This window comes from Thermobia domestica, chromosome 13 (genome assembly GCF_964235325.1).
Source record: "Thermobia domestica chromosome 13, izTheDome1.hap1.1, whole genome shotgun sequence".
NCBI classification, from domain to species: Eukaryota; Metazoa; Arthropoda; class Insecta; order Zygentoma; family Lepismatidae; genus Thermobia; species Thermobia domestica.
The window spans coordinates 13,854,265-13,874,031 of record NC_137466.1 but is presented as its reverse complement, the minus strand read 5'-3'; the positions used below and the strand labels follow the sequence as shown (position 1 = coordinate 13,874,031).

At 35.6% G+C, this 19,767-nt stretch overlaps 1 protein-coding gene across 1 annotated transcript in view; it reads left to right on the top strand.

Moving 5' to 3' along the window:
• Positions 1-19,767, top strand: part of LOC145668019 (coagulation factor XI-like) — a 150,433-nt gene that overhangs the window by 89,366 nt on the left and 41,300 nt on the right. Inside the window, exons 2-3 of the mRNA XM_081735484.1 lie at positions 4,347-4,453; positions 11,305-11,399. Of these exons, the coding sequence (XP_081591610.1) occupies positions 4,451-4,453; positions 11,305-11,399 (98 nt within the window). The 5' untranslated portion in view covers positions 4,347-4,450. The remainder of the gene's footprint in view (positions 1-4,346; positions 4,454-11,304; positions 11,400-19,767) is intronic.

Here is a 19,767-nt window from a genome sequence, read left to right as displayed (position 1 = left end):
GACATATGAAAGCGTGGGTCATGGTTTTCTTCGCTTAACACTTGAAGCGTGGGGCTTTCCGTTGGCTTTCCGTCAAGTAATTTCCAACCTTTACGCTACAGCGAATTTCCGTATTCAAATTAATGGCTATTTATGCCCCGTTATTTCGTTACAGCGTGGCTTGCGTCAGGGGTGCTGTCTCTCCACCACGATATTCGCTTTAGTCTTAGACCCGCTCCTTAATCGTTTGGCAAGTTATCTCCTTCTGGACCATCTCTTTTTCGCGGCCAAAACATCTTTGGGTTTGCCGATGATCTGACCGTTACCTGAGTGGATCCTGCTGCTCGCCAGGGAGTTTTTCCTGTGTTACACCGATATTCTCGTTACTCTGGCCTTCATTATAACGACAGGAAATCTTACGTGTTACAGTTTAATGGCTTTGAGTTATCTGTGAACGCTCCTGGTACCCCGTGTCTGGCGCATGTCACTTCCTTAACAGTCTTAGGTATTCCCTTCACGTCACACCCTACCCCGCAGTATGACGAGATTTGGTCCCCAGTTTTAACACAGGTACGCTGTCTGCTTTATTGCCAGCGTTTTCGTTGGCTCCATTTATTACACCGTATTCAATTTATCAATATTTTTGTTGCAACCAAACTATGGTACCGGGCGCGAGTTTACCCATTACCGGAGGTATACGCCAAACGGTTCGAATCGTTGTTTCTTTGGCATATCTGGCGCGGTTTTTATTTCCGTATTTCGCTTACCGCGCTTTATCTGCCACGTTCCCTTGGTGGGTAAGGATTAGTTAATATCCGCTTAAAATGCCAAACTTTGTACGTGTTAGATTCCTATACTGCGCTCACTTCTGCAGTTTCTTTCACTCATAACTGGATCAGTTGTTTCTGGCCGAATTATGAGCATCCTTTGAATCCCCCCTTTATCCAATTTGCAGCCCAGTGTCCGGCGTTTGTTCAGACACTCATCCGCTATTGGACCTATTCAGGGATGATCATAAACCTCACGTTCGTTATATCGTGCTCTCCTAACGGTAACTTATTCTCAGACCCGGCAGCGTGTAGTATATCATTTACCACAAGTCATTTGGAAGCAAGTTTGGGTTAATATCTCAGCTCCTTCGTACCAATACCTTCGTACTTGCAAGTAACCTGGTTCCAGGTTGTACATCAGTTTATTCCTACTCGCGTGCGCTTATTTGATATTCAACGTGTCCCTAATGCGTCGTGTGATAACTGCAAGCAAGAGGACATTATACAGAATGCATTGGTGCTCCCCTGTTTGGCATGGTTTACAGGAATTGTTAGGAAGTATTACTCGCCGTCCTCCCTCTCAGTTTACAGGGGGCACTTGTTATTTCCTGATTTTAGCTTTTTCCCTCCACTAAACATCAGGCAGTGCTCTTTCTTGTTGCATGCACTCTTACATATTTCCAGTCCTATGTGCTCTTGTTGGATACATGCACTTATTTTGACTTTCTGAGACGTACACGTCGAAAGCTCTACTCCCCGGAGCTGGACCGGCTATATTTAAGCCGGTTTTTAGAAGTGGCCTTTCAATAAACTGTTCGCTTACTTTCGAATGAGTATAGTCGCACTATTATTATTATTTATATTATTTTTCTTTTTTCTTTTTCTTTTATTATTATTTTTATTATTATGATTCTTATTACTTCTTTTTATTATGTATTGATTAAGTTGAATTACCTTATTGTTAATGATGTTCTAGGTTAATTTTTCTGCAAGGACTAATTCCGTTGTTTGCTAGTTATGCATTAGGCAGTTACGTACAATAAAATTTTAGTGGCTAGAGTTGTAGTTTTCTAACCTGGCGGCCCTTGTTCGATTCCCGCGTTCCCTGTTAACCGTTTTTAAAATGTTTCATTTACAAGCCTGAGCTCCAGTTGGATGCTGCTAAATGGAAGATAATCTCTAGTGGAGAAATTCAGTGATCTTGAAAATAAAGCAACAAAATGAATGAAGGAAACGAGTTGCAGAGTTAATTCTATCACTGGTTCTATATTTCATTATATCCGTTAATTTCGTGCATTTTAAGTTGTTGTTTATTGACACTATATTCTCCCCTTTTCTTTTTGTGTCTCAGTGTGTAAAATTTTACAAATATTATACAAATCATGAACGCCTAAGTTATATTTGCAAGTTAACGGGAAATATACATACTTTAATATGGATAAGTTCTCCATTACAAATAAATTACCAATAGTTAGCATTTTCAAAAATTATTTAACGAATAATGAAATCAACAATTTCTTCTTTCGAAGTAGTATTACGTATGAATCATTAGCTGAATGAACTAGGAGCTCACGCCCTGTTAGACCCCCGAAATTTTCATTGGGGGTTGGGTTCTTCCCTCCAAATGATCCATCCATACTTTTAATTGATTTACATGTAGGACTATCGTTAATAGTTTCAAAAATCAGCGCAAAGATTTGAGTTAGTTTAAAAAAAATAACCTACCATATGTACCGCATAATTTATCCGTATATTATTTGATACGCGGATATATATAGTTATTTGAACTAAGTAAACTTGTTTATATAACTCTCATTTGAGTTAATTATAAGATAAGTCCTCCGACTGTTATCTTCTCATCAGCGCCCTTCTTATTCGTATATTTTTTCAAGTGGCTCTGTATAGTTTGACGTGTGTATCATACAAGCAAGAAGTACTGTGAGTACAAGTATCCAAAGACTCCCATAGTGTTTTCTTCCTAAATTTTATCATAAAAAATAAATTGCTTCAATGTATCCGACTGTCTAGCTTACACTTTCTGCTCTGCAAAAGCAAAAGATTTATGAGTGGTTCGTTTATTTGATTACGAAACAAGTTAATTAAGTGGAATACAGACAAGTGAAACTTCAGCAAAAAGGAAATGTAAAGTATATCTATTCATTCATTCATTCATAGGTATTCTGCCTTTATTGGCAGGTCACTTGTCGCAGCTAAGAAGCTTCCATGCTCCACGGTCCTCCGCTAACCTCTTCGTTTTCGCGTATGATCTTTATGTTTTAATATCATCCATTAATTGTAGTCTCCTTCGCCCCCGCCACCATACCCTCTAGGACGTCCCTCATGATACAATCTCTTCTTAGGCAATGTCCCAACCAGCTACTCTTCCTCTTCCTAATAATATCTAAAAGTATATATATATATATATATATATATATATATATATATATATATATATATATAACAACCTCCCCACGTCGTGCCTATTGAATTCGGGGATGATTGCTTGTTGACGTAAAGAAGTTGCTGCTACCCGTTGTCTGAAATGAGTAGGTTTGAGCAAGTAGAATTACTAGCGAGAGGATTATTTAGTGTATTACAGAAACACTCTACTTCATTTAGAATTTCATGTATTTGAACAGTAAAATGTAATAGTGTAAGTATGTGTAACTAGTGGATATGACTTAATCGTTCAGATCACAGTACTTCAAATATCTGGAGGTTCGATCGCAAGTAACACCTATAACTGAGGTACACATACCTATGGTTGCTTAGGCTTCCTGAACGACGAATATCCATTGCTGGGCTTCTCTCTGGTCGACGTTGGTATCGGCAACTCGGCTTTGTCACAGCTAGCCGACTAATGGCCAACCATCAACAGATGATCGTTCGTAGTACTCGTAACTTGAACTAAGAAATCGACTTCTGACTCCGATGTCCGCTCATAGACTTCTGATCACTGATGTCTTATCCTGAGGTCTGATCATCACCTTCTGATCCTGATTCCATTCAGATCTGGGTTTTTGTTCTCTTCCGTAGACGATGGAATTCGTCATTTCATGATTCGACTTTGATTACCTCAGCTATTGGTCAAACTTTCGTTGCAGGCCGTGTTACATTGTGACCGAATTCCAGACTATCAATCTCTGCGAATCTGAATATTATCCCATATCCGAATTGTGTCTATGTTAACAAATGGTATCGTAACATCTTTCAAGCTTACATTCATTTTCTTAATTTCTATTTACATAATCCTGCGCGAGCGTCTCGCCAGGATTTCACGAGTATCAAAAGATAAACATAGCCATGTGTAACTGGTTACACTAGCAGACAGACAATAACAAACAATAACACGTGCCATACATGTCACAATTTAACATCGTTGTAATTTCTCAACTTAGATTTGACTTTAACTTATAGTGTTATTCCAATCACCTTATAAAATCTTATAATCTCTTAATATGCATCTATAATATATATATATATATATATATATATATATATATATATATATAAGAGTTGTATTTTTAGTACGTTTTCTTAAATTATACTATTATTAAGAAAATCATGTAATTTAATTCTATGTATCTATATTTCAAGATACTTCCAAATCTCTTCTTCCATGTGATCAAGTGTGTAGGCCAAGTAGAAAAGACACCAGAATATTTGGCGGCGTCTTGGCAACACCTAAGGAATTTCCTTTCATGGTACGTATTCATTTGACACTTATCATTTATTTCTTAAATGTCTGATTGTGAAAGTGTTGGCAACAATACAATATATAAACGACTGACTTGATAAGCACATACTAAAGCTTTGCTTTCTCAAAAACTATGTGTATTCAATATGTATGTATGGTTAACTTCAGATATTATTATTATTATTATTATTATTATTATTATTATTATTATTATTATTATTATTATTATTATTATTATATTCAACTTAAAATCCTTTGTCGTCATGAAATCTGACGAGAAATGTGAAGCTTAAAATATATAAAACGATAATCATGCCTGTTGTGATGTATAGTTCCTAAACATGGTCGCTCACTCTGATAGAAGAAAGTAGACGAAAAGTAATTTTGAGAATAAAATCCTGAGAACCGAGAGGAACGGGAATGGTGGAAACTTCATAACCAGGAATTGTATAATTTAAACTATTTACCAAACATTGTTAGGTTTATCAAATCTAGCAGGCTTAGATGAGCATGTCGTGTATCCAGAACGGAAGAAACTAAGAATACTTTCAAAGTTTTGACTGGCAATACTAAATTGGAAATTGGAAAACGATCACTAATAATACCTAAACGCAGATGGGAAGGAATATCAAGATGAATCTCGCAGAAATAGCAATACAGAGTAGAAACTCGATCCAGTTTGCTAAGGATACAAGTCAATACTAGGGATGGCCACATTTTCCGGAAAAACGGGAAATGGATAATATTTTTTCTGGAAACCGGAAAATTGAAAACGGAAGACAGAAAATTTTCCGGTAAATGGAAGACGGAAAATTTTTCGAAAAAGCGGAAGACGGAAAATTTTCCGGAAAACGGAAGACGAAAAATTTTCCGGAAAAGCGGAAGACGGAAAATTTTCTGGAAAATGGGAATGTTCACTTGGGATAGTGACATTGGTCGTCTTACATTAAGAAAAATAACGAAAAATGCTACGCGAAAACAAGTAAATGAGGCAATGCTCTTCACCATCTAGTGCTATAGAAACGCAACTCAAACTTAGCAGTGGATAGGAGATTAAAGGTTGAGTAAATCAGCGATGAAACATTCCTTCCTGCTACATTTATTTGTACACTTGCTTAATCATGTACTTTTTTGTTTACGTGAGGGCTTGCGGATCATTCATTTGCACCAGGAAATTCCGATCATGTGTGTGTTTCGGGGAATCCCCGATTATGCGTGTGCCTGATGGCAGACCCCTGGTAAGAAGAGCTGGTAGTGTGTTATTAGTGCAACTAGTATGTTTATATTCCAACCATTTCTTCATTGCTTATCATGATCACTGTGATCTGTCAAGGTCACCGATCCTTGGGGGCCGGGGGCAGCCCCCCAAAGTTCATGTGGACCCAACATTGTATTTATAAATATACAATATTTTTCATAATTTGAATTAAATTTGTCTTAAAACCCTCATATACGCCTTCTTCATCTGAATGGATCCCCAAAATTACAAAGAAATCGGCGCCCTGATTCTATAGAATCCATACACAGTAGTCTTGTATTATTTCATGGGCGGGAGTACACTACGTATTTCAACTGAGCTCAGGCGTTAGAACAACGGATTAACATTCAGAAGACCGATGTTCGATTTGAGCGCCCTACCGTCCCGACTGCTTTTTTTCTGTAAGTTTATTACTCAGTTACACCCGACCTGTGCCATAGACTTTTTAAACCCATAAGATAAATTCAATTCTACCGATGTAATTCAATTTTACTCTGTACCCTAGTGTTACCCTTTTGCAACTATAAGCGTAATGAATTCCAAATAACGGTACTATTGACTATATATACTACAGTATGTAGCACTACTTGAAACTAGCGCCAGGTATTCATATAATGAACTACTCCACATAATTCTCTTCATAACTTTTTCCGCCAATTTCTATTAAACTGAAGGAGAATTCCGCCTAGTCATCGATCGATACATCAATTCTCAATGCTGACTTATCATCTATGTTTTTGTATACATTTGAAAGTTTTACTTATTATTCTACATTCATGTTTTGTTACTAAATTGTCAACTCCTAATGCAATCAAAGTGTTTATTTATTTCTTTTTATTTCAGAAACGTAGATGATAATCTAGGTGCTTCTATCTCTATATCTCAGATTATCGCTTTACCTGGTGCAAGCTCAAATGCATCTAAAGTAACAGAAAGATCCCTGGAAAAATGTTTTACAAAGAAGGGAGCATAGTAGTACGTAAGAAACAGAAAAGAATTCTGTCTTATCTCAGAGACCCTAAACCTTGTTCTCCCGCCAGAGCAGAGGTGCTTCATAGTAAAATAAGTAATAAGGTACCAAAGGATGTTCTTCCTTTGCCTTTCGTTGAAGCAGTTCGGTTTCTTGAATTTATGAATGAAATAGAACCAAGTTACCAGTCACCATCCAGGCAAACTGACTCGCCGCATTGAGGCCTTGTTTTCTAAGGGGAAATGTTGTTGCGGAACCGATTGCTTTGACAGCAGGTAGCTGGACTTCGCATGCTACGGAAAGTATATTACAATCTGAGCCCACTATATGCTTCCATATAACTTTAATAAGTTTAGTCCTTCAAATCATTGAAATAGAAGTGAGGCACACAAGGGTAAACGTAACTCAGCACTTAGCACATGTTGCAGAATAGTGGAACATTTCAGATAAAATACATGCAATTGTCTATTTTATTTATTTATTTGTTTATTTAAGAACACAATATGTAATTCTACCCAATTACAGTGTACATATCAGAGTTACATAGAATAGCTGTAATATATTTGCGAAATCTATTCTGACTCATACCGTGTATATCCAGAACTTTTTACATTTACTCAGTTTGTTGTACACTGCACCCATCCTCCACGTTGGTGACTGTTTTGTTACATTTGTTCGAGATTTCTTACAGTAAAAGAAATTCCCATTGCCCACACGTATGTTTCCATTGGGAACTCTGAGATGAAAGGCAGAGACCAAATCCTTACTATTTAATATGCTATTTAATATTTTGTTCAAGAATATCATGTCATTTAACACTCTTCTTTGATTGAGAGACATTGTGTTAAAATTTTCATAAAGAGAAGTATTGTTTTCAAATATCTGGGGAAGAAGCCTGTTTTCTTGTACACCAGAAACCGCAGAAATTTATTTTGAACTCTTTCTATTCTAATAGACTCTTTCTTCGTGTGGTGGTTCCATATAATAGACGCATATTGTAATTTTGATCTAAAAACTGAAAAATATAATTTCAGTAAAGCATTCGACTTATTAAATTCCCTTCCCGTTCTCAAAAGGAATCCAGGATTTCTGTTTGCGTCATTTACAATTTGATTTATATGATGCTTAAACGATAGTTTGTTATCGTATATTACACCCAAATCTTTGACAGTTTGTTCCCCATTTGTCAATGCTAGTAATATCACAAGTGCGGTACGAGAACTTCCGTATGCAAGCATATGTTGTTTTGTTCAGACTCTATAATTCTCTATAAATAAGGGTCTTGCAATAGAAAAAATAGAGAAAATGTTATGTGTTGCTAGTCGGATTGTTTCCCACATTAAACATAGTACGTTGGCAACGTCAGAACTGGAAGAACAGTAAAGGTTATTAGGATTGGCAGTACATTTACTTATACAGCAAGTTACAACTCGGTGGAACAGCATACATGGAATGCTTGAGAGACTGGTAGAACAAAGAAGAGCTCTTAACAATGTATTATGAGATAGAAATGTAACAAAGGCGTCAGATTGCAAGAAGTATAACCCTTTAAGGATTTCCACTTTCTGAGGTAAATTTTAGATTTTCACTCAAAGAGCTACTGCTTCCTTACTATTTATCGAAGGATCATGGTTCATACCCTTTTTTTTCACGATAGAGCATACTTACCAACGGTACCACGTGTCCGTATCAAAAACCTTAACCGGAAAAATCGAAAAAAAAAACGGAATTTTTCTGAAAATCACCCCTTCGTAACACTTGTGCTCCTCGGGCCCGGGCTTGGTTTCACGTAGGGATCTAAAACAAATTGATAAATACCCAAAGGTACACACAATCCTTATGCAAAGCTTCAATCTTATATCTTGGAAACTAAAAGCGTGAAAAAGTTTTGAAATTTGCCTTAAGAAAAAAACTGACGCCCTTTCTCCCCAGGCGCCGCCAAGTTGACCATCTGGTTCCAAAATGCATCTGTGGTATTCTTTGGTAAATCCTTGACTTGAAAAATAAAAAAATCCAGGCTTAAATGCCTATTATAGAACCTAAATAAGCGGTCAAAGACGATAGTACGCCATAGTATATAAATATAACAGAACTCTTAAAAAGGTTGAACTTCCTACAGACTAGGGATGACCACATTTTCAGGGAAAACGGAAAACGGAATATAAATCTTGCGGAGACTGGAAAATTAGAAAGGAAAGACGGAAAATTTTCCGGGAAAATCGGAAGACGAAAAATTTTCCGGAAAACGGAAGACGGAAATTTTTCCGGAGAAACGGAAGACGGAAATTTTTCTGGAAAAACGGAAAACGGAAAGTGTGATTTCAGGAAACCGGAAAACTCTTTTACCGGAAATGGCCATCCCTAGTCAATACAGAGCTTATGTGAATGCGGCATTGACCTTTGGAGTTCCATATGTCAAGAGTCAGTTAGTAAATTAGTTAATATTATTATTAAGCTTCCAAACTATGGTATGCATAAGTGTCGCAAGTCTTATAGAACGAATATGTTCGTTCATCTGTCTTTCGATGGTTATCAGACAAAAAATTGGTAAGAGATATTGAAAAGGGTTCCCTAGAATCGATTGAAGGTCCAAGAATATGTACCATTTCCTACGTTAACTCTCTACCCGAAGTGGTAGAAATTAACCATTTCAGGTTTCAACTACTTTGCACTAAGAGGAAAAGGGTAATAGATAGCGACAAACTATATTTTGAAAATCGATTCGACATCTCAGGGAAATATATCATGACCATTTGCAACACTCCCAAAACCGGAAATGCTTGAAATTTACTGCTATTTACGGTTTCAATACTAATCTATATAGAGTAAAAACGATAAAATATCGAAATATGGCTTCTTGCAATTGTTTCATCGTTCAACGAATATATTTCATATCTTAACAAAAGAAACACTGACCAAAGCTTAAAACACGCTTTATTTTAAATTATAATAACGGTTTCGGATATCTAACATATCCTTCTTCAGACAATATCGAAAATAAATGAAAATACAGATATATATATATATATATATATCCGAAACCGTTATTATAATTTAAAATAAAGTGTGTTTTAAGCTTTGGCCAGTGTTCTTTTTGTTAAGATAATCAATCTAAAGACATGAATAGTCTTAATATTTCATGTCCTAGACTAACTTTATTTCCTAACCGGAAGTTCATTTTTGGTGTGAACTTTGGTCGCTAGAGAACAAAGACAGTAATATACAACAATAAGTGGATTTTGAAATCAGTTCAGGGTCCAAAAATAGGTTCTTTACCTCCGTTGACTATATATTAAAACGAAAAGTAGTAAAAAAACAACCTTTCGGTTTCAACGTTCTTCGTTATGGACCAGTAATACTTGTAGTTGGTGTCAATACTTTTTTTCTTTTTCTTTCTTTCTTTCTTTTTTGCAATCGTCCCAGCGTCTGAAGAAACATACCATCACCATCTGCAACACTCTGCCATAAGCAGATGTGATTGAAATTTACTTCCGGTTTAAACACAGACTTCCATGGAACAAAAACGGTAAATGATATCGAGAAACGGTTTCTTTCAAATTGTTCGGTCTATCTCCTCCATTTATCATGTATTCAAACCGAAAGTGGTAAAAAGAGTAACAGATAGCGATAAGTGCCTTTCTAGAATCGCTTCATCTATGAAGAAGGTCATGAATGCGTGGGGACACAGTGTTGAAGGTTTATACACTTGATATGTTCTAAACAAAATCATTGATTCTTGCTTCAGTTACATCAACGTGTTGGAGATTTTATTCAATTTGTTTTGAGGAATCAATTTGCGTTAGAAATCACTTGTCGCGGTTTCTATTTCTTCAACACAATCCCTAAAGAAATTGAATTTTACCACATATTCATAAATTGTTTATGCCCTTACTAAGTGAATGACTTAAAATCTGCCAGTACTGTTGGTGTTATGTTGAGACAAAAACTATGATTTCACAACTTTAAGCCGTTTAACTATTCACTGACTGACAGGAAGAAAGAGAAGATGCGAAAGGTTTATACTCTATGGTATCTTGTTTGTAATCAACAGTAAAATTGGATCCCAACCTTTAGGCAATTCATCGGAGTTCGTATTTTGTAGCACTATTTATAGTTGTGTACTTGATAATTTGATTCTTGTTTCAAATACAAGTATAATATTTCTTGAAAAATCTTCAGGATTCTTAAATGTCGTTTAAATTCTATTTTCCAGACATTGTACAGCACTTTATTCAAAATTTGAAATTCAATTCTTCCACAATTTCTGAACGTTTTCCTGAAATAGTAAGTGCAATCCGTTGTTTACAATATTGGTAGATGTTCTTTAGAAAACATTTAAACTACCACTTATGTATTACGCTCAGGGATATGGTGATAGTGAATAAAATGTTGAAATAAAGAAAGTGGTAGAAATGGGAGAGCCTCGAGAAAACCTACGTACACGATATTTTATCCACCATAAAGTTTACTCGGCGCGAGCTGAGATTAAACGAGGTACACCATGCACCAGAGGTCCCCATCCACTACTAAACCACTGCAGCCCCAAAGTACTTTTGAAAGTGTGTGTGTGTGTCTCGTAGTTTCTATATACCTACTTTTATTATCTAAAAAAAACATTATTTCTTTAAAGGTTTCTACAAGACCGACCAACAGTTCATTACACAACTGTGGTGGAGCATTGATTGGCAAGGAGTGGGTTCTTACAGCGTCTCATTGTGATTATGCGTAAGTATGTACGTTTGTAATAAACGCTGCACAATGTAGTATACAAATAACTAGCAGGAGTGGAAGAGATTAATAAAATATATTAAAAGATATATGAGCTCGTTAAACTCGTAAACCCAAAATTGAATTCATATTTGCCTACATTTTCGTAGGTGACCCTTGCTCCTAGCAAATTAAAACTACAATATTAAAACTTGAAAACACTAAAGTGACTGATTGTCTATCATGCTCGTCTTCTATAGCTACTACCCGTGGGACGTAAAACTCAAAGATTTCATTTCATTTTCTATAGCTACTAGTAAGAAAGTCATTTCAAAGGATTACGTTGCTTTTATCATGGTGGATCCACCTTTAGAAGCACAAATTAAAAAGAAATTCGTACGGATTCCGAGTTGATTATGATACTGAAATGGATAAGGAGTTCTTTCTCTAATAGATTAGAGAAAGACCAACAGACAACCAAAAAAACTCGGTTCCGAAGATTTTTAAAAAAATCTCATTATGTGAAGGATGTATGTTTCTGGATACAGATTGGTAATTCCAACGTATTGCAACTTATGCATCAACAGTATATAGTTATACTACCCCAGGAATTTTAGGCCAAAAAACTCGAATCGACCTAACAAATTAGAAGGAAGTAGAGACTTGGCATTAGTTTATAATAATGGAAATACTAAACGTCCTTGAGAATCCAACTTGTGCTCCGGCCGCCATCTTGTAAAATGGCGGCCACATTTATTATTTTTGGGGAATTACTTTGAATCCGTTACAACCATATATAACATTTTTCTGTAGGATGAAAAATAAAATACTACACGAGATTGAAGATCAACAAATTTGCACGTTATTGAGAATATGCAAAATTGAAATATATGTTTCTAGTAGAATTGTTATTATTATGAAATATTTTGTTCTTATCAAGGTAATTTAGCTCTGAAAGGTATCAAATAGCATTTCAAGTGATGAAACTTTTGTGCTCAATTTACAATAGAGAAGTTGTCAGGATGTGTCTTTAAAATCACCAACGGTTGGAATTGATAGAATTCGGTGCACTTTTAAAAACTTTTTCGACGTTATATGAAGATAATTCTCGGTAGTAATTGTTTAACTTAAATGTATATTTCTAAAGATACAATAAAGAAAAAAAATCATGGGCTGTCTAAAATGTCGGCCATGCTCTTATCTTAAGTATTCATGTAATTCCACTTGAGAACTTATGTGAATCTTTTGATTCTAAGTGACTCTAAACCCAATTAATAGAGGCTGTTTCAAAGTTTAGTTCTGTAAAAATGATCATATCAGATAAGAATAATAATGCAGTAAAGCTTCTAAATTTACAGCAAGTAAATTGCCAATAATGGCGAAAAAACGATAGTCTAAATTACAGCAATTCGCATTATCTAATGCATGAACATGCCTTACGAAATGTGTGTTTTTTGGATATAAGGTACCCATTTTTTACGAAGAAAATTGGCGAGGGTATATATTTAGGAAAACGATCTAAACATTTAGTGATGAGGCAGCAATGTAAAAATTCATTCATAATGATAATCCTTTGGACATTCTGTTTGTGTAGCAAACTACTTTATTCGCTTTACAAACAAAAATCAAACGTCCCTTAAAATTCCTGCTACTTGGTTCTGAGAATTATTTCTCAATACACATACGTAAAGTATTATCCAGATTCTATCTTTATTAAGCATATTTTTACAAATGTATACTCACGGTCAAAAATTACCTTACGACCCATCGACTTCCAGATGTGACCGATCATATATATAGGAAGGCAGGTTGTATGACAATCGGTTACAGAGTTGTTAATTTGACAAGAGAAGTAAGAAATAGGTCAAACTCCTTAAGACTCAGATTTATAGCATGAGCGCAATATTATCTATGAACAAATCCGGTTTAGCAGTTTCTGGATTCCTTACCTGATACGTTAAGGTGCACACCACAATGTGTGTTAGTGAGTCTGTAGATATTTTTACTTTGAAAGTCAGCTCTGCAGCCTATTTTTTGGAACATTCGTTCCCAGAGATGAGGTAGAGAGAAGAGAAAGAAGAAGATATAAAGTTTATATCATCTATTTATTCAATTGCTTTTAATAAAGAGTTTGTGTAAATCCATTTTCGTCTCCTTAACTTAAGGACCTCCTGAGACACTATAGTTTTGGAAGATATTTTAAACACCTATCTCTCTCTTACGATAGTATTCTAATGAAAGTCTCATTAGAGAAACCGGGTTACAAAATAATGCTGTGTTAGATAATTCATTAACAACATTCGATCGCCTTTTTGTGATGATGAAATCTACAACCTGAGTTTGAATGTCGGACGAGCATTTTCGAAAATTTGGAACTTTGTATTCCATTACTTCTACTTCAGAGTTTATATACCGAATTCCACAACTTAGACTTTGCATTTCCTATTTTCAGAATAATGAGCATAATTTATGAAATCGCTGACGCAAGTATATTGTTATTTTGAGTGCAGAGTATAAATTCTAAATTTTAAATCTTGAACTTAAGTAAATCATTACATTTGACATTTTGTAGAGAAAGGTGTGAACTTTTAACACCATGGCTTCACTCTTGAAGGCGTAAAGAGCAAGTTAGTAACATAAATAAACTATAACATTATGATCAAAGAACCACATAAAATGACAATTCGCAATTTAGCTTTACCAGACTACACAGAAAGTATATGTGTGGGATTTTATATTTGTCATGGACAGATGAGAAGACGTGAAGTATGGAAAGCTTATGTAGGAAGATATACAAGGTGAGAACCAATCGGAAGAGTAGAATAATAGTTTTGTATAGCTATAAAAGCATCTTTGTGTCTTCAGAAATTTGATCACTTTTCCTGTTTTTTGAAATTGTGAATTTATTTGTATATACATGGTATAAACTATTTGTATAAAATAACAAAACCGTTTTTAAATACCTATCTATATATATAAAAGAGAACGCACAAAATCCTTTGTCCGCTCATCACGCTAATACGGCTGAACCGATTTCTTTCATTTTTGGGGGGTTGTTAGGATTTGGACCCTAGATGGTTTTTATCATATCACTTTAATTTTCAATTACCAGTGTCTTGAGATAATTGACCATTCAGGTGTCCATACGTACAAATCCTTTGTTATTAGTTCATCATAGGTATAAAAATAAACGTATTTATATGCAACCCGCATGACCCTGTGACTCGGCGGGTTAACATAACTGACAGGCGCTATAAATCACTTGAAAGCGAAAAAGTAAAAATTATCTAAGTAACAAAGTTTATTGCGTTCGGGGGTGACCGCAGCGAAGCGGGGCGGGTTAACATAAATGACAGGCGATATAATGTTAACATTTACTGCAATCTTCTATGGTTTTTATCATATCACTTGAAAGCGAAAAAGTAAAAATTATCTAAGTAACAAAGTTTATTGCGTTCCGGGGTGACCGCAGCGAAGCGGGGTGAACGCTGCTAGTTAACTATAATTACTACAGATTAAATGTTTCCAACAGTTTGAAATTTGTTTTGACTTACGAGAAAATTATTGTGGGAGTGAGCACTGTTTTACTATCATACAAATTACCCATTTCTACCTTTACGTTTGAAATTCTCAAAACTACTGACAATATGCTAATTTATTTTTAATGCTATGTCTATATTCAGAGTTTCATGTTCTTAACTTCAGGGATTAGGTAGATACACTATTCTTGGTAAAAAAAAAGTAAATCTCCTAGTTATCCCTTAGGATATTTACAGTAGTTCTTTGATAGTACGGCTGACTCTCCTCAAATAATCGAGGACTCGAATAATACAGTACAACCCGTCAAATCCGAACCCCGGAAATCCGAAAACCCGGCAAATCCGAACACGTTTTCAGGAGAAAAAAATAACTACAGCTGGAAAATGAAAAAAAAAGGTTTAATCACACAAATTTAGTTTTTTTAAGGTTTTAGCATTTTTTGACTTAATGCATATTCAAAATCACTATTTAATTATATTCTTACAAGAAGACAGTTATAGATGCGACAATCATTTTGGACATGAGTGTACCAGTCAAAGTCACTGCCCTTTCGACCACTGGGCCACCCTGTCTAACCTCAGTCGTTGTTTTACCGCCAATTCAGTGATGAAATAAGTACGTAATATTATTTCCCGGATAATCCGAACCCCCCGAAATCCGAACAGGCTTCAGCCCCAATTAGTTCTTATTTGAGGGGTTGTACTGTACAAAATTTCTGCAAATTGGAGATCAGTATTGTACTACTATGTGAAAAGAATTGTCGCGTATCCTGGAAATGGTGCTTTATTGACAATATCTACATTTTCTTTATGCAAAATGTTTGAAGGTTTCAATAGGATAAAACAGTGCTGACATTTTTATTTCCCATATATTTGTTTAATAATATCGCAAAACAATTAAATTATAAGTAAGAAAAGTAATTACTGGCGAACTCTCATTAATTTTAACGCTGTTACAAGAACATTTGAAGGGAATCTGTACTCCAGAATGCTGAGATTTGAAACTTTACTGTAAAGAGCAGACCTATCGCGATTTCGAGCTACGTACGAAACATTTTCTCAAATCTTATCAGATGTTATTCTGTTATCAAATTATTGCAAATATTATCTGCAGCATACTATTACTTGTATATAAACATTGATTTCCATATGTATAAATCAAAAATAGCACAATGAAATTAGATTTTATCTTCGAAGAAAATTAAACAAGCTGGGTTTCTGCGAAACTTTATTTTGAGGTCAACAGCATATCTTCAAAAGCACAATTAATTTGAGAAATAGGTTTGTTTTCTTGTGGGGCTGACAGTGTTTCTTTTTGTGTGTGTGTTTTACAATTATCTGTAAAATTATAAAATTGTTCAGAAAAAGATGCCACGAGAAAAATGATTCTTCATAAAATTCTAGACAAAAGTTTCAGAAATTTTTTCCGTAGAGTCAATGGTTTCAGAAATATAGAGTGAATTATGTCTGAACAACGATTCAACACAGAACTGCAATATTATATATACGAATATAAGAACGATTTTTTTTTTTTGTCCAGCATAAAATCCAAGGCGTTTGCTTGACATACTTCCAAATAACTTTAACGGAAGGACCATAGTCCGGAAGAGATGGTACGTTATTTAAGTTTGTTTTCAAATTCTAAGTTGGGAAGAGGGGCCTTCAAGTTAAAGAGTCGATTTTTCCTATGTATGAAATGAGTGTTTGTTTGTTTCTTTGTCTGGCATTCAAATAAACACTGCGTGATACATTTCTAAGTAAATTTATCTATTACAAACTGGAAGAAATTGTCTCTTATATATATATATATATATATATAATATACAAGGGTGGGCAAAAAATCTAAAAGCACTTCATACAGGACACGTAAGTTTGGCCCTCCACTGTAAAACACCTGTTGCGGTTGCCGATCGTTTTTTGTTTTTTTTTTCTATGTGTCATGTGGACCTTCCTCTTCCGTCAGCAGTAACCAGCTCACCTGTGAGTGTCGTGGTGTGAAAGTGGTGCGGTAAAATGGGCGACCTGACAGACTTCCAAAGAGGCATGATCGTTGTTGCCCGTCTGGTTGAAGCTTCAGTAGAAACAGTTGCGAACATTGTGGGGGTATCAAAAGGCACTGTGTCCAATGTCACAAGGGCATACAAAATTCATGGGCAAACGACGTCTGCAAAGCACACCAGTGGTAGAAAGATAATCCTGTCAGATAGGAACCGGAGAAGACCACTGCAATGAAAATTACGTCTGAACTCAATTCCGGCCTACAGGACCCGGTTTCAACGAAAACAGTGCGACGGGAACTTCATAAAATGAAACCTCATGGCAGGGCCGCTATCGGCAAACCCCTGGTCACAGCAGTAAATGCTAAGAGGGGTATCCAGTGGTGCAAGGACCACAAGGCGTAAACTCATGAGCAGTGGAAACACGTAATGCGGTCCGATGAATCGATCTTCACCTTGTTTCCAACAACCGGTCGTGTTTACGTATGGAGAACACCGTCGCAGGCCTATGATACAAACTGTCTGCTCCCAACTGTAAAGCATGGGGGTGGTTCTGTTACAGTATGGGCAATGATATCGTGGTTTTCTGCAGGTTCCATCATAGCCCTGCATGGAATGATTAATGCTAAGACGTGTGAGGCCATTTTGGGGGAGCAGGTTCTATCCATGACCCAAATGTTGTCCCGTGATGGTGATGGCATCTACCAAGATGATTTGGCACCCTGTCACGCTGCAAAAACGGTGAAATCATGGTTTGAGGGGCATGACCAGGAGCTATCACACCTCCCCTGAGTCCCACAATCACCGTTCTGAACATCATTGAGCCATTTTAGTCTGAGTTAGAAAAGCGTGTTCGGTATCATTACCCTCTTAAGGAACTGGAGCATGCTTTGGAGGAACAATGGTACAAAATTCCACACACCACGATTCAGGAACTGTATACCGCCATTCCACGTCGGATACAAGCTGTTTTGAACGCAAAAGTAGGAACCACACCATACTAGGTATGATTTACACATTTTCGCAAACATTTTAGATATTTTTGTCCACCTCTGTATATATATAATACTGTTTGATTGTCCCGTATTCAAAACCATCCCGTTTGCATGCCACTCTTCTAAGTAATTGTATCATAAAGATTGTAGGCTATTTAGAATTTTCTGTTGGTACCCTATGGAAGAAGGAGACCGCTCATTGTGAAAGAGATAGCTTAAGAATTATTCCAAAAAAGAAAGTATATCATGAGCTTCTGATGGGCTGGAAGACAAATCTCCGTTCGTAAACTCAGTTTTAAAAATAAGTGGAGACATGTATTATGACTTAGAATTCGCTAGTACATATTGCTTAGGTAATACACACGTAATACCAAGAAGATTGGGAGTAGTGTAACGTAAAACGAGAGAGCAGTCAATATTAGTATCGAATCCATAGTTTTGGAATCTCTGTGGTTAATATAGACACTTCGGATGCCATTTAATCTCATGTTCTGTAATCATCTGCATGAGGGATGGAAAGGAGAGAGAACAACATATCCAAATTGACGAGATTAGTCCCAAATCCTTAGTTTGGGCTGATTTCTGACGGCCCCAATGAAGTTTAACCCAAATCTGAGAAAGAAAATGCACGTCAGATGACTAAAAATTCAGAGGAAGGCGTTCCTCGTCGTTATTTATTCTACTCAATTCTTTTTTCTCACATATTGTGCGTAAATATTATTCCTTCCTGCAACTTCTTTTGCCATTAATTTATACATGATTTTCTACTGCATAAGAATATTGGAAATATACTACTGTTGATAAATAGTTAAAAGTTTCTACGTACGCGTAGCACTAAACGATAGAAATTATATTTATGGTGTTTGAACTCTCATAGGAATCTAGCCAGTACTCTACATCTGCGGCTATGTGAGAAAAGAGTATGTGATAGCGGAAATAATAAACAAAGCAAATAATGCAACTTTACCGCAGTTTTTACTCAAAAATGATTGATTCTACGAAATAAGGTATAAGAATCATTTTATATATACTTTTATAACTACAATTTTCTCAAAGAATATTCCTCTAAAAATTGGTAATTTTCGAGCTATTTGCAAAAACATAGAATTATCACCCGAAATACACCCCAAAACTAATGTAAATAAAGAACAGTTTTCAGGATACGGTTAGGATCTCAAAATAAATGTCAACATATATTCAACTTGGTCAAAATTTTCCAATTTTGTTTTGTTTTCAATTTTCCTAGTCTACGATATCTCAACTGTAGAAAACCTTAACGAAACTAGTTTTCACTAATTACACCGCCATCTCTCCGAATCGACAAAAATACTTCAAATAAAGTTTATTTATTTTCCTTATAGAATTTGAATCTGCAATAAAAATTAGGAGTTCAAATTTCAGTTTTCTAAGTTGCCCCAAGAAACTCCCAAGAGAGAGATAGCGGGCTTTGTTTTTTTCATCACAGAGAATCTTCTTTATCAAAAAGCTTTTTATTTCGAACAATTTCCCATCCGATAGTCATTTTTCAAAATATTTTGCAGTTTGAAGTGAGAAATGCCACCCTATTTCCGTTTGGACATAATTCAGCGTGTATCTTTCATATGATTGATTCTACAAAATAATAATAAAAAAAGAACCTCTCCGAATCTTTTCGTGTAGAATTTTGTAATTTTGTAAACTACAGAATTTTTTTAGAAAATTGCAAAAATCAATATAACACGAACCTACTTCTGAATCAACGGTAATTTTCAGTTTTCTCCGAAGTCATAAAATAAAGTACCTGAAGACAGAAAATAAAATAAGTGAACATCACTATCACGCCGTAGAGTGAGTGTGAGATATTGTGAGTTACGTG